The following is a 13,603-nucleotide window of genomic DNA, read 5'->3' as shown; positions in this document are numbered from 1 at the left end:
CATGAGCATTGGTCGGAGGTGCCCATGCATGGACAAAGTGTCCCAGCTGGAGGTGACCAGTGCTGGGTTATGGGATGCTCTGTGAGAACACCGCATGCTGGACAGTCTTGTGATAAAGCAAAACAAAGAAACAAATGAAAAACAAAAAGGGAAAAAAAAAAAAGAGGTGAATTTCTTGTGATGGGATGTGTCTGTGGCTCCCCGGATGCGTGGATGCCACCCGCCGTGGCAGTAATGTGACACTGTGCCTTATGTATGCATGTACCCACGTATTTTAAATCCTGACATATATTGGTACTAGAGCAATGTGTCTAACTGTGATGTGAGCACTGTGTATCCAGCAGAGAACGCTGCAATAAACACAACGCTCACCAAGGGCTCAGCTGGGAAGGGGTGAGGGTTCGTGGGCTCAACCAAACAGAAAGTTGGCAGCAAAAGGAGAAAAGATGCACCGTGGAAGGTCCTTGCAGAGTGTCCTAGTAACGAATGGTTGACCCAGTGTCTCTATCCAATTTCATGCACAGTTAATTGGGGAGGTAGTGCGTGGAAATTCACAGGCGTTCTTGCCTGTGATGAGCAGGTAGACACCATTCTCACCCTTATTTATGGGCTGATTTCTTTGTGCAGTTCCAGGAGGAAGATAAAGGGCCACATCTCCACTGCAGGGGTGACACTTTGGGTGTCCCTGAGGATCCCAGCCCTTACGGTGGGGGCACTCCCAGCACAAGTCTGCTCCTGCATACGCACAAGAGCTGGGATATCAAATTAAAAATATATACCAAAAAAGAGCAAACATTGGGTACGGAGAGGGGGGAGACACAGCCACGTCCCCATTCCTGCCCTCAGCCCCAACAGGGATGATCCCACTGCTTTTTGGTGGCTGGATTTTGTGAGCCCATCTGTTGTCCCTGCAAACAGCTTTCCCAACCCTCGGTGACTTGGTACACAACCTTGGGTTAAACCATCATTGCAGGCAGCTTCGGAAACCTAATATTTGCGTTCATCTTTGTGGGTGTTTGCCTATTTAATACAGAACCTGTTTTACATACAAATACCCTACTATGTGTTGGAGCAGAGAAGGAGTTCAAGCTTTTCAGCTTTTTCCCAGTGCACATTACTGATTCCCAGTGCTGAACTGGGGGATACAAGGAAGCAGTGGGGCCAGGCTGGGGTCACATCCTGCCTTTGGGATATGATGGCCCCAGCAGCAACCCCGACACCTCATTTTCATTGTTACCCCTTTAATTTGGTTCCAGAGGATCCAAATGGCTCTTTAGGAAAGAAAAAGCTGACAATGTCCTCCCCCGTGCTCGTGTCACCCCAACGTGTTCTCTGTCGGATGGAATCCGGTGAACGCTCTGTTCTGCTGATTAAAATAGGAATTATTAATGACAGCAGCAGGCTCGGTGGCAGACTGGGAGTGCTGAGCATCCCACCTGACTCCCACTGCAGCTCCATGTGCTGGGAATGGGATCTGGCACACAGGGGCTGGCTGTGTTTGGGGGGAGGTCAAGGTTTCATGGCAGCACACATCTGGACAGGAGAGCTCTAGGAGCTGGGACCCCCAGCCCTGTGACCCTCATTGACATTCCTGGGCCATCGTATACACCCATTAAACCTACAGTCTCCATCCCCTGGGGTTCCACATCCCAAGGGCCCCCCCCCCCCCCCATCTCCATCCCTGGGTTGCCAGTTCCCATCCCACCTCTGGGACCTTCAGTCACAACCCCCAGGACCCATTGGCTCCCTCCCCACCTTTTCCCATCTCCCTGTAGCTTCAGCTGGGTCTCATTTCACACAACCATTTGGGAAATTACTCCAGAATATACCAAAATCATTTCTGCAGAACACATTACCGTCCTTTAATGACTGTTCTTTTTCAATTAGTTGTCACAGCCTTGAAATAAAGCCGTGCTTTACTTCTCCAATAAATCTCACCCTTTATTTGGAAATGGATTTAAGGAAAAAAAAAGAATAAACATGCTATCATCTCCCTTTCCCCAGTGCCAGGCAGGAGCCACATTTAAATTATCCTCACTGCATTCAGGCAGATCATCAACTGTAAATTTTACAGAAAATAGTAAAAAACGATAAATAAACATGCTTCCTTTGTAGGGGGGGTGAATATTACTGCAGCTCAGATTTATAACCCTCATCTCCCGTACATTTTATAGCTTTTGTAAAAAATATATATATATATCTATGCTGTCGCAGCTTCTGTGTTATGCTGCTAAGGCGGTTTCTCCCCCACATTTAAGGAGCAGCATGAGCTTAGTGTGCAACTTAATTTGGGAGGACGAGGAACCTTGCTTGAGGCCTCAGTTCGTCCCAAGGAGAGGTCGTTGGTGTGGCTGGGAAGGGAACTGCTCCGTATCTTATCCCATCCCTCACCCATCCCCATCCCCATGCTATCACATTCCTATCCCCACCTCCATCCTCATCCCCATCCCCTCCCACTGCTGCCTGAGCTGAGCACCAAACCCACGCAGAACCGGGGGGTAATGCGGGCAGTTTTGGTGCAGGCACCGTTACCACGGCAACCACTGAGTAACCCATCCAGCCTAGCTGCTGCCAGAGCCAGCAGACATTGCAGAGAAGAGATTTCCAGTAGCTGGGAGCGTTGTGCCTCACACAGATGATGCTGGGCAGAGCCAACGATGCCCACACGCAGCCTCCTTGCTGCCAGGGCACTGCCAAAAGTAAGGGTGCTACAGGAGCTGCAGCTCCGAGGAAGGCTGGCCAGGAGGAATGGCATCAGTCCCACCAGAACCGTTCTTTTTATAGAGCCTGAAGCACGATAAGAGGCAGTGGAAATAAAGTTGGCAGTAAATCTCTTCACTCACACAATACACCTGAATAAACCTTCCTCTAAGTACAGCAATGGGGGAAAAAAAATGCTGCCAGCACTGAGCTGCCTCATCAGCACTCCGCAGGGAGGGCTGTCATTAATGCAATTAAGGCTGGGAGGTCACACAAACACACGGGGAAACAGGGTAGCAACAGAACTCCTTTAATAGCTGGGTTGACCTGAGGATTGGTTCTGACAGAGGTAGGCAGCCACCGGCCTCCAGTGCGGGACAGGGGACACGGGCACACTCCTTGCAAAATACATTCGTGAGCAACCAGCTCCCCATGCAAAGAGCCCCCTCCCCATCCCGCCCCACAGCCAACGTCAGCTCCGCACGCACGTTAGAAAAATATATTTTATTGATAATCTCCTCCTCCAGTGGAGTTTTCTTCTCTCTCTTTGAATATAGATTAATCGCTGCCCATAGATTCTGGACCTGTGCACTTGTGTCTGTCACCATCAAGAGCTCAAAGCCAATCGTGAGTTCCTAAGTCTAGAAAAGGCTGCAGACAAGATATGGCTTTTGCACCTCCATCCATCCGTGGGAGGGTGGGCACCCGGCCATGGTGGGGGAGGTGGGGCTACAGCAGCCCCGCACAGAGCCAGCTTTGCAGACACTGGTTTGCAGGCACGGTGCTCCTTTGGTTTCCTCCTTCCCCAGGGCCAGGGCAGAAGCTGTGCTCCATGCCTAGGCCTTCCCTGCACCTTGGTCTCCCTGTCAGAGCTGGGAGCTGGCCCAGCTCTCATCCAGACCCCCACCCACTGCTCCCCATCCCTCAGTGAGGAACGGATGCTCCCCCAGGTCCTGCAAGCTGCTCTATCCAGGGTCAGTGCTCCCATCACCATGCAAAGAGGTAGCTCCCCCAGAACCCAGAGATGGTGCACTGGGACCACCTGACCTCAGTGCACCCCTCGGTGACTGATGGTGCTGCCCCTCACCCCGTACTCCTCCTTGTTGTACTTATCTCTGCTGGAGACCCAGAGGAGCCGCTCAGGGAGCACACAGAGCATGGGGACAGCCCCCAAAGCCAACACGGCCCAAGCATTGCAGCATCCATGTGCAGTCCTAAGGATGCTGCAACAGCCAAAGTGGGAGTGGGATGGAGCTGCTCAGCCCCACACCACCTGTGTTTCCCTGCTCCCATGATGTCCAGCACAGCAGGGGGACACCTGCAGGACGGGGCTGGGGACAGGGACCGGCAGCAGTGGCAGGGCACTGTGCATCCCCACGGTGCCCAGCTCTGTGGAGGTATCAACCAAGCAAACTGAGCAATGGCTGGGGAGCGAGCGCTTCTCATGCAGGGGGTTGATTAACAGCTCATAGCAGCAGATGGAGAACTACAAGAAAGCCACCCACTGGGTGGAAGCAGGCAGAGGAAATCAATCCTTTCCTCCCCAGGCAGGGGCAGGTCCCCCATGACCGTCACCTCGGGTAGTAGTCATCCGGCACCCCTGATAGGTTGCGGAGCTTCAGAGCGGCATCCACCGTGCGGATGTACCCACTGATCATCTTCCTCATCTCGGGGGTGTAGGGGTCGTACTCCAGCTTCCTCAAACCCGAGCGTTTGAAGTTGCCATCCTTCTGCCCCTCGACGCAGAGCAGGCGGTCCTCGCAGGCAGCGATGCCCAGCAGCCCCACCATGCGCTTCAGCTGCACGAAGAGATCCCTCTTGAGGTCCTCAAAGTGCACCACCAGAACCTTCCTCCCAAAGCGCAGCCAGTCCAGGGTGTGGGTCGCCCACCACGGGGCGTAGTTGGCCACGAACTCTGGCCACTCTGCAAGGAGCACAGGGACAGCAAGGTGAGCGTTAGGCGACCCTGTGGTCCTCGTGTCGCTGTCCCCCTGCTCTGGTGGCTCAGTTTGTAGGAACGTTGTGAGGCATGGACAGCTCTGTGGTCACGGGCATGTCTCAGTTATCCCCAGTTTCTTGGCTAATTGATCTTTGCATAAAAATGGGGATAAAAAGGATAATGAAACATCCATAACAAGCGGCGACTCTCCTGGCAACGCATTCTGCACATAGATCATGATGCATGAAGCCCTGGGTATCTGCCTCTTCCTCTCTGCCCCCAAGAATCCTATGCCTGATTAATAGCCAAACTGTATTTAATTCCCCAAAGAATCATTAAACACAGTATCTCTTTCATTAAAGAGATACAGGACAATTCACCTTGTGTAATCATATCACATAAAACTTTGCTTTGGAACCACTCCAGGGACATCGTAAAATTAATGTCATGGAACAAAATAGGGATTTTTGCTGAGCCTCCAGCCTCTGCTTGCTCGTAGCCAGGGGAAGGAAAATCCTGGCTGCCAATGGCCACATCCAGTATTTTCCAGCACCTAATGAATTGCCCCCAAATTAGAGGGGGAAGCAGGGTGGGGTGCTGGGGAGATCAGGGCTTTCTGCAGGGGAGGCTTGGGCTCACAGATCACCATGACCCTGTTTCTCAACAAATCTCAACCCATCTAAAGACCTCAAGCGATGGCAAACCTCCACCTTTCCAAGCAAGCTGTGCCAAAGCTCAACTAACCTGACAGTTAACCCAGGTGGCAACAGCATGCTAAAATGTGGGATCCGCTTTGGGTTGGTTGTGAGCCAGGAGCAATTCTTGCACCCCGTGACAGTGGGACACAGCTGTGCCCAGCTGCATGGGGCTGGAGCCCAGGGGGCTGCCCCAGGAGTGCTGGAGGGGTGTTTGGATGCTAGGGAGGGCTCAGCTCATAACCAAAATGCCTTTGCTGGCATCAAGCACATGGTAATAACTAAATCCAGGCACATCACTGCAACAACGGAAAAAGATCCCCTTAAATAAACTCTGAATTAAGGGTAGCAGATGTTCAATCAAGCTAAATATTTTAACTCTTTCCAATGAAGTCAATTCCACAACAGCAATTTGTAAATTGCTATAATTAACAAGCCTCTGCAAGCTGTCTGTGGATGGGAAGGTGGCTCTTCATAAGCAGCCAGGCATGCTGAACCCACCGGCGTGGCCCAAGGGAGGGGGGATGGAATTTGCCATAAGCAGCTATGGGGTGATTTTCACCCTGCAGATACCCTCCCTGAGGAGGGTGTTCCCGTGTTGGTGGCAGAACAGCACTGGCTGTCCCAGCCCTGCGGTGACACATGGAAATATTTTACCAGTCCCATCCATTTTTAATCTCTTCTTCCTCTCCGTACACCACGCCATCTGCACTAAGCCTCATTGCCTCGTGGAGATGCTTGTAAGAGGAAGAATCTCTCTCTTCCCTCCCAACCTCCTCACTACAGGAAAGACATTGAGGCACTGAAACGTGGCCAGGGGAGAGTCAGGTTGGAAATTAGGAAGAACGTTTTCTCAGAAGGAGTGGTGATCCATCAGCACAGGCTGCCCAGGGTGGTGGACCGGTCACTGTCCCCAGGAACCGCGGAGGTGTGGCACTGAGGGACACAATGGGTACGGGGAGGGTGCCTCAGTGATCTCAGAGATCTTCTCACACTTAAAGATCCTATTTTCTCATATAAGGATCTCATAAAGGACCCCAGAGGTCTTTTTCAACCCTAATGACTGTACAATTGCACAGTAACCCTATTGGCTGCAAACCTAAGGGATGCTCCTCACCCCTGCAGTCCCAACACGAAGGCACCGTGGGTTGGTCACGCACGGACCCAGCTCACTCCTACCTTTGCCCCTCCAGTGGGCGTGTGCAGCAAAGCCAATGTGCCCCCCATATTTGCGGTTGAACTCTGCCATCAGTGCCTTGTAGGGGTTGCGGATCAGTAAGATGGCTGCGTCAAAGGCCTCGATCTCCTTCTGACCACTCTCGTGGGTTTTGATGCAGATGGTCCGCCCGCTCCGCCAGTGGTCCCGCTCACCCTTGAACCCTGCCAGGCAGAGTGCATCATCTCTCTCACTGCACTCTTTAAGTTCTCATTATGAAGTAAGAGGGGGAAAAGCAAAGACTGAAACACAGCAGAGGGAGAACACAGGCAGGGCTCGTGCTTGTAAGGTCGGGTCCTTGGTTCACCAGGAGAGGCCAGGTAGTGAGGAGCAGCGTCAGCACGCTCTGGCTCCGCCTGTACCCAGCTCCATCACACCGCACCCCACACACCCCCCACTCACCTTTGTTGTAGAGGGACCCATCAAAGTAGTAGCTGCCAGTGTAGAAGCCAGTGGCAAGCTCGATCAGGTGCCGTGCCCACGTGTTGCCAGCCCCAGGAAAGCTGGCCAGGGCAACGAGCTGCTTGGAGCGGGTGGGCAGGAACCGGCGGTCCATGCAGCGGTTGTCTGCAAGGGGAAGGTGGGGTCAGCATCTCCCTCCACTGCAGTCAATATTGCATTTTTATTTCCACCCCTTTCTTCTATCCCCTTGTCCTATATGGGACAGGAGCTGCTCTGGGCACACCCTGCCTGTTCCCAGTTCTTTCCCCCGTATTTCCAACATACATATGTGGGTTCATTCCCTCACATTGGTGGGTTCACCTGCTGGCTGCACACCACGGCTTGGTGACAGGAGAAAAAACCCAAGCAAGGAGGGATCCCATTGGAGGCAGATGGCAAACTGTGATTTCCTGCATCTGATTTAAGCAGTAATTAAAACTGTTTGTTCAGGGGACAATCTATTTCCTGGGAAATTAAATCATGATTTCTAATGAATAGTGAATAACTACAACAGAGCAGCTGTCAGTGGGACGGGCGAAGTGGTGGCTGCCCAGTACCCCCATCCCGTGCCCACCTTGCACCTGGGTCTGGTAGACAAGCAGGAACTCAGTGGTGCCACAGCTCTCAAACTCCTCTCCGGCACAGCGCTGGGCACAGAGCTGCTCATCCTCACGCTCGTGCAGGGGGAAAAGAGTGGTGGGAAAACCACAGTGACAGATGGTGCCAGCCAGAGCTGACAGCGGGAACTCCTGCAGGGATGGGAACACAGACAGAGCCATCCTCAGAGCCCCATTTATGTGGCACTTAGGGACATGGGTTATTGGGCACGGTGGTGATGGGTTGGCAGTTGGACTTGATCATCTTGGAGGTCTTGTCCAACCTCAACAGTTCTATGACTCTGTGAGTAGGCATAGTGGTGATGGGTTGGCAGTTGGACTTGATGATCTTAATAGTCCTTTCCAACCTTGATGATTCCATGAGTAGCATGGTGGGGATGGGTTGATCACTGAACTTGTTGATCTTGGTGGTCTTTTCTAACCTTAATAATTCTATCGTGATCTTGCTGGAAGCCTACTGCAAGCCCCTGGGCAGAGCCAGGGCTGCTGCCAGAGCGACAACCTTTGATGAGCCACAGGACAGCAAAACTGATCATTTGTAAGCAACAACATCACACTTAATGGGACGTGGATCTGTCTGGCATGACACATCTGCTGGCTCAGTTTTGAATGCAAGCCTCAGTACCTTCTCAGTGCAGAAGTCCACGCACTTGTCCACAGACATGTTGGGCATGGGCTGACTGGCAGGCAGGGCAATGGAGATATTGTCTGGCTGGCGAAAGCAGCCCCGGAATATCGCACTGCCATCTGCAGGGAGAGCAAACCCATCAGGTTGAGCTCGTTAACATTCTGTTAATTGGATTTTGGCTAGCTTCTTTTTGGGAAGTGTTTGTAAAGGAAAACTACTCAGGAACGCATCCTTTGACGGGGAGGAAGCAAAGTGTCACACATGAAGTGTGCCTGGCTCACGGGCTGCTACAGAACACGGTGGAACCAAGAAACTCTAATCCAGATGGAGTTAATCCCACTACCATCAGCCAACAGCTGTATGGAGCCAGCTGCAGCGAGCAGGATGAGTCTATTACTGAACCCCCCTCATCCCCTATCAACACGATGCATTTCCTAGCTAATTTGGCTCATAGAGCCTTACAACCCCCAGTAACACAGCCACCGACAGTGACACCAGGATTTCAGCCCCAGAGGGGACCCCCACTTTCAGGGAGCACAGACTCACAGCGTCGGGCGGACTCCTGGGCCAGCTCCAGGCGGTAGATGGAGAGACGGTTGGCCCCGCCGCAGGTGCTGCTCCGCTCACCCTTGCACTCCATGTTGCACTCAGATTCGCTGGCGTTGGGTGCCTGCACCTTATGGCCACAGTAGCACTCAGCACCAAACTCCAGTCCTGCGTACAGGTAACCCCTGGGGGGAGAGGGGGAAGTGCCAGGTGTGGAAAAGGGTTGGCACTGGGGTAAGATCTGTGCTAGCAACAGTCCCTGGAGATGATGGCAGAGGGGATTGGAGGGGTGGTGGAGCCACCACTGTATGGCCAGAAGTGCCCAGCACCACCTTTGGGTGCCTGCAGCCCCCTGCCCCATAGGAAAATAGCACTGAACACATCCCATCAACCCCTGACCCTTTTCTTGAGGAGTAAAAGCGGTTTCCTCACATTCCCAGCAAAAAAACAAAACAAAACCCAAACACACATAAATCAAAATGACACACACCTAAAGGAAAATAAAGTAGGGAGGGGAGAGTCGGGGCAGGGAGTGGCAGCAGCAGAGAAGTCAGATGGATGCATGGAAATTAATGAAGGTGCAGTGCTCCCTCCCAACCCTACCGCTCAGCACAGTTGTCCTGGCAACGGAAGACTGTCATCTTCTTGTAGTCAAAGAAGGACACGCCACGCAGCGTGCGACTCCGAGTGTTGTCCACGTAGCAACCGATGTATCGTGCTGGGGAGGGAGAGGAGGGGGTCAGAGCCTTCAGGTGATGATGGTTTTTATTATTATTTCTGATCAGGATGTGCTACAGTGCCCCGGCATCTCAGGGCAGGACAGGGAGGAACCAAAGGGTCCTCAGGAGGACACAGAGCAGGGCAGAGCTATCGGGTTAAGGAGAAATGCAGCATGAACAGAATTTCGTTCAGCCAGGAACTCATTTTTCCCCAGCCCCAGTCATCAACACGGACAATATTTGCTCAGCACTAACAGTTGGCAAAGTAAAGACTGATGGCTGTGCTGAGAGCAAACGAGGATGCTGGTGGACAGGGAACAGAGCTGAATAAATAGTCACCACGAAATCATTCATTTGACAAACTTAGCCTTCTCCAATGATCTGATAACAGCTACATCCTCGCTGCATTCCTTCCACACACCAGAGCCCACCATGGACAGCACCCACCCAGCCGTGCTTCTCCACCCCTACACCAAATCAACAGTGAGACGCCTCCACGCAGCACATCCTCCCTACCAAAACAGCATCGTTTCCCACCTCCTGCCTTCATTATGCATCCACTGGGGGCCTGCAGCAGCCCCTCACCCTGCACACCCCACAGCTGCCACGCACAGCCCCATCCACGCTGCAACCCAGTTTTCCACATCAGCCCAGGTACGGGGTGGAGGAAAGAGAAAAACAACATTCCCAATAGCTCAAACCACCACGCAGTCATCGTTCACTGCTCCCAATTGCCCTCAGCACAACTTGGCATTTCTGCAGCGCTGAGCAGGTTTCTGCAGGTCAGCTAATTTAGTTCATGACAGATCTAACCAGCACAGGACCGCTCTGGCAATTTTCACAGCACCAGTGACTGATGTGCATTACGTTCAATCCATCGCTCTTGACATATGTGCACTGCAACTTATTAGGAAAGCAACTGGAATAATGAGGGAGATGAAAAGACAACGGGGGTTGCTGGGTGAACCACAGAGTGGGCAGCACCACTGTCCATCTGCCCATCCCCTTTCCTCCCCTGCTCATGCTGTTTAGCAAGCTAAATACAGAACCAAGGTGTTTTCTCAGGGCTGTGCTGCAGTGATGCTTGAAACAAATACCTGCCCCTGATTTTCCAGCTCGTTGATCAAAGGCTGAGCCATTCCCCAGCCCCACAAAGCTCCTCTGCAGATGCTTTCCCAAAACCACCGTGCACAGCACCATGACAGAAGGTGCTTACCACCAGGAAACTTCCAGCAACAGGCATCAAACCAAGCCCAGTGCTCCATGCTGCAACCCCTGTCTGGTGTCAGGAGGTATGAGTACATCTCTGGCCAAGGGCCCACGTAGCTGCTTCCCCTCTTTGTGTCACTGCTTGCTCATGCACCGTGGCTGGGAGCAGCTGGAGGAGCCCACCAAAGGCTGATTACATTGGAGGGTGCAATGCATACAGGCACAACATTTCATGGTGTCTGACAGCTCCTTCTCACCAACCCTGTGGCAAGGTCTTGCCATGTGTCAGTTGGCATTTAACATCACGCAGCACAGAGAGCGTGCCATGGCCCCTGTGCACTGCGCAAACACAATGGGCTGCAAGCATCAGGGCAGGAACATCACCCACAGGGAGCTTTCTCTTGGTCTCATTTGACGTGAGAAAGTGCCTTTAAACACCACAAGCAGTTTTACCCTCCCATTAAAAGCCCCATCATTAGGAGCAGCCTTGCTCAGCCTCCACCTGCAGGCAGCCAGAAACCTGCAGCTGCTCAAACAAGTGGGACACCACGGGCACCGACATGGCAGGGACACCTCTAGCACCAGGAGCACGGGAACAACCTTGCACAAGGATGGCATGGACACCAGGACATCCTTGCTATCCTGGTGCCAAGGATAGCAAGGACATGGGGGACATCCCAGCTCCTGCGCCGTGCAGCAGCCATGGTGCATGCTGTGGGGCTCAGGGGACATGAGAAGGCAGCAGGGAGCCTGATATCACCCAAACACCTTTGCAGTAGTTACCACTCTGCTCCCAACTTCATTCTGTGTTTCCTATGATGGATAATGCTGCAGCAATTGCCCTAAATACCACGGTGATCCATTACACTGCTGTCACAGGTGCACTGTACTGTGGCAAGCTGTATTGCTGCTCCTTGCCAGCCCACTTTATTACTGACAACAAATCTTAACAGCTCCCCCATTGAACCAAAAAGGTGAGCTGCTGCCTTGCCAAGGGGTCACAAAGCCAGCTGGGAGTGGGCTTTCCTGGCAAATCCCAAAGGCAGTGGCATGGCAGAAGCTTTCCTCTGTGTTTCCCTGGGCTTTGCAGGCACTGGGTATCAGCACCAGGTGTGTAATGCTGTCTCACATCACCACGCGACCTCAGAGCATGTCAGTGAGCACAGAACTCTGCCTTCAGCTGCCTTGGGGATAAATAGATGACATTTTAAAAATCAATGAGAACTACTGCATTCACTTATGCTTGTTCATTAATAACACTCCTGCTCGACACCGCGGCCAGGGAGCCCCTGGCCAAACCCAACTGCACGTCAGGCTTCAGTATTCATTGGGGCCAATGGGATTGATCTTAGAATTTTCAAAGTGTGGGAGTTCTTGGGGCAAAGATGTCAAAGAATCATCAGATCATTAACGTTGGAAGAGACCGCCAAGATCATCGAGTCCAACCATCAGCCCAACCCCACTAAATCATGTCCCCAAATGCCACATCTCCACGTGCCAGCACAGTCCTTGTGCACTCCCCATCAGGCTGCCCCAAAGCGCCCATCACTGGGAGCTCCAACCTACAATGCACAGGGTAAGAGCAAAAATGGAACAACTGAACTGGATGATTGGTGTTTGGGAAGGACGGAGGAGACGATTCCCCCCAGAGCATCCTCTGGGCCAATGGTCTCCAAAGCAAGGCACGGGTGCGTGGCAGCCCACTGAAAAGGAAAACAATTTCATTTCTTCATGCCATCCATAGAGCTCATCAATAAATACACACATACACTAGTGCCACGTGCTCAGAAACATTTCACTGACGTGACACAAGCCCAAAATCCCTTGGATTTTGGCACAAGGACATTTCAGGCGTATACCACCAGCCCTTACCTCTGTCCTCCTCCTTCTCACGGCCTCCCCGGCCCTTGGCTGCTCGGCTCCGCACCACGCCGTGGTCACCCACTCTGCTCCTCTCTCCTGGCTCCTTGCCCTTGAACCAGGGCCCACGTCGCCGTCCCACTGCCACCTCCGGGAGACCTCGGCTCAGCCGCGTGCCCCCCAGATAGGGCAGCCCCAACCCCTCCCCCACTCCAGGGCTGCGCTGGCTCCCCGTGACCCGGGGCTCCCCAGTGAAGCCAGCATGCAGGAAAACCAAGCTGCCAGCTGCCAGGTACAGAGCCAGAAGCGTGAAGAAACGCACGGGTCTCCGCCGAAAGGAGCGCTGGAATTTTACCCATAGCTTGGCCATAGCATCTTCATCCCTCCTGGAGGGCCAGAGAGATGCTCTTCTTTGAGGGGGATTCTGCATTATTGCCCTCCTGGATGAGCCCCCCAGAGGGACACAACAGCACGGAGGACCATGGGGAAGGGATGGAGCTTTGGAGCAGATCAGTGGGTGCAGGAGCTGTCAGCAGCAGATGCTCCCACGAGCATCTCTATTGGGAATCAGGGCTGCTCCCCCTGAGGATAAGCAGGGAGAAGTCCCTGGGCGCATCTCCAGCCCTGAAGTTCTCTATTCATTTCAGCCTCAGGGTGAGGAAGCTCCACCTGCAAGCCAAGGAGAAGGCACTTGTTAGTGGGACATGTCACAGCAGCAGTGGCAGCGAGGGCCCCCACGTCCCCGTGACCCACGGCTCTGCTGCCTGTCACTTGCTCATCTTATTTTAGGAAAGGAGAGGAAAATAAATGGAAAAACCAAGTGCCATTAGTTTAATGGCCTCTATGTTCCTGCCATCTGTCTTCAGTTGATTAAATAAAAAATATTGGTGGAACATATGGCATGAATTATACATAAATATTTTAATTTGGGTTCCCAGACTAGACACTCAATCACCTCTTGAATGAATTCAGCACAGCCCACAAAGAACCCATTCGTTGGGACCCAGTGCCCATGGTCCCCACACACTGACCA

At 52.8% G+C, this 13,603-nt stretch overlaps 1 protein-coding gene across 1 annotated transcript; it reads right to left on the bottom strand.

The window, feature by feature from the left end:
- Nucleotides 1-3,915: 3,915 nt before the first annotated feature.
- WSCD2 (WSC domain containing 2) lies at nucleotides 3,916-13,275 on the bottom strand. Its single transcript, XM_065739310.1, has 8 exons — nucleotides 12,583-13,275; nucleotides 9,386-9,500; nucleotides 8,783-8,967; nucleotides 8,234-8,355; nucleotides 7,566-7,740; nucleotides 6,953-7,117; nucleotides 6,514-6,714; nucleotides 3,916-4,624 (listed from the first exon to the last, which is right to left on the bottom strand). The coding sequence occupies exons 1-8, from the start codon at nucleotides 12,998-13,000 to the stop codon at nucleotides 4,272-4,274; spliced, it is 1,734 nt and encodes a 577-aa protein (XP_065595382.1). The 5' UTR covers nucleotides 13,001-13,275; the 3' UTR covers nucleotides 3,916-4,271.
- Nucleotides 13,276-13,603: the final 328 nt, after the last annotated feature.

Source organism: Cyrtonyx montezumae, unplaced genomic scaffold, assembly GCF_038088225.1.
Source record: "Cyrtonyx montezumae isolate F1298 unplaced genomic scaffold, pur_monq_1.0 scaffold_23, whole genome shotgun sequence".
Classification (NCBI taxonomy): Eukaryota; Metazoa; Chordata; class Aves; order Galliformes; family Odontophoridae; genus Cyrtonyx; species Cyrtonyx montezumae.
The sequence above is the reverse complement of the archived record's forward strand: the minus strand, read 5'-3'. Positions and strand labels throughout refer to the sequence as shown.

Bases quoted from the DNA above. Each gene is read 5' to 3' on its own strand.
- WSCD2 (XM_065739310.1), bottom strand. From the start codon at position 13,000: ATGCAGAATCCCCCTCAAAGAAGAGCATCTCTCTGGCCCTCCAGGAGG. The intron at 7,118-7,565 runs GTGGGCACGGGA...TTCCCCTTGCAG, and splicing joins CTACCAGACCCAGGTGCAAG to ACAACCGCTGCATGGACCGC. The intron at 6,715-6,952 runs GTGAGTGGGGGG...TCTGCCTGGCAG, and splicing joins TGGGTCCCTCTACAACAAAG to GGTTCAAGGGTGAGCGGGAC.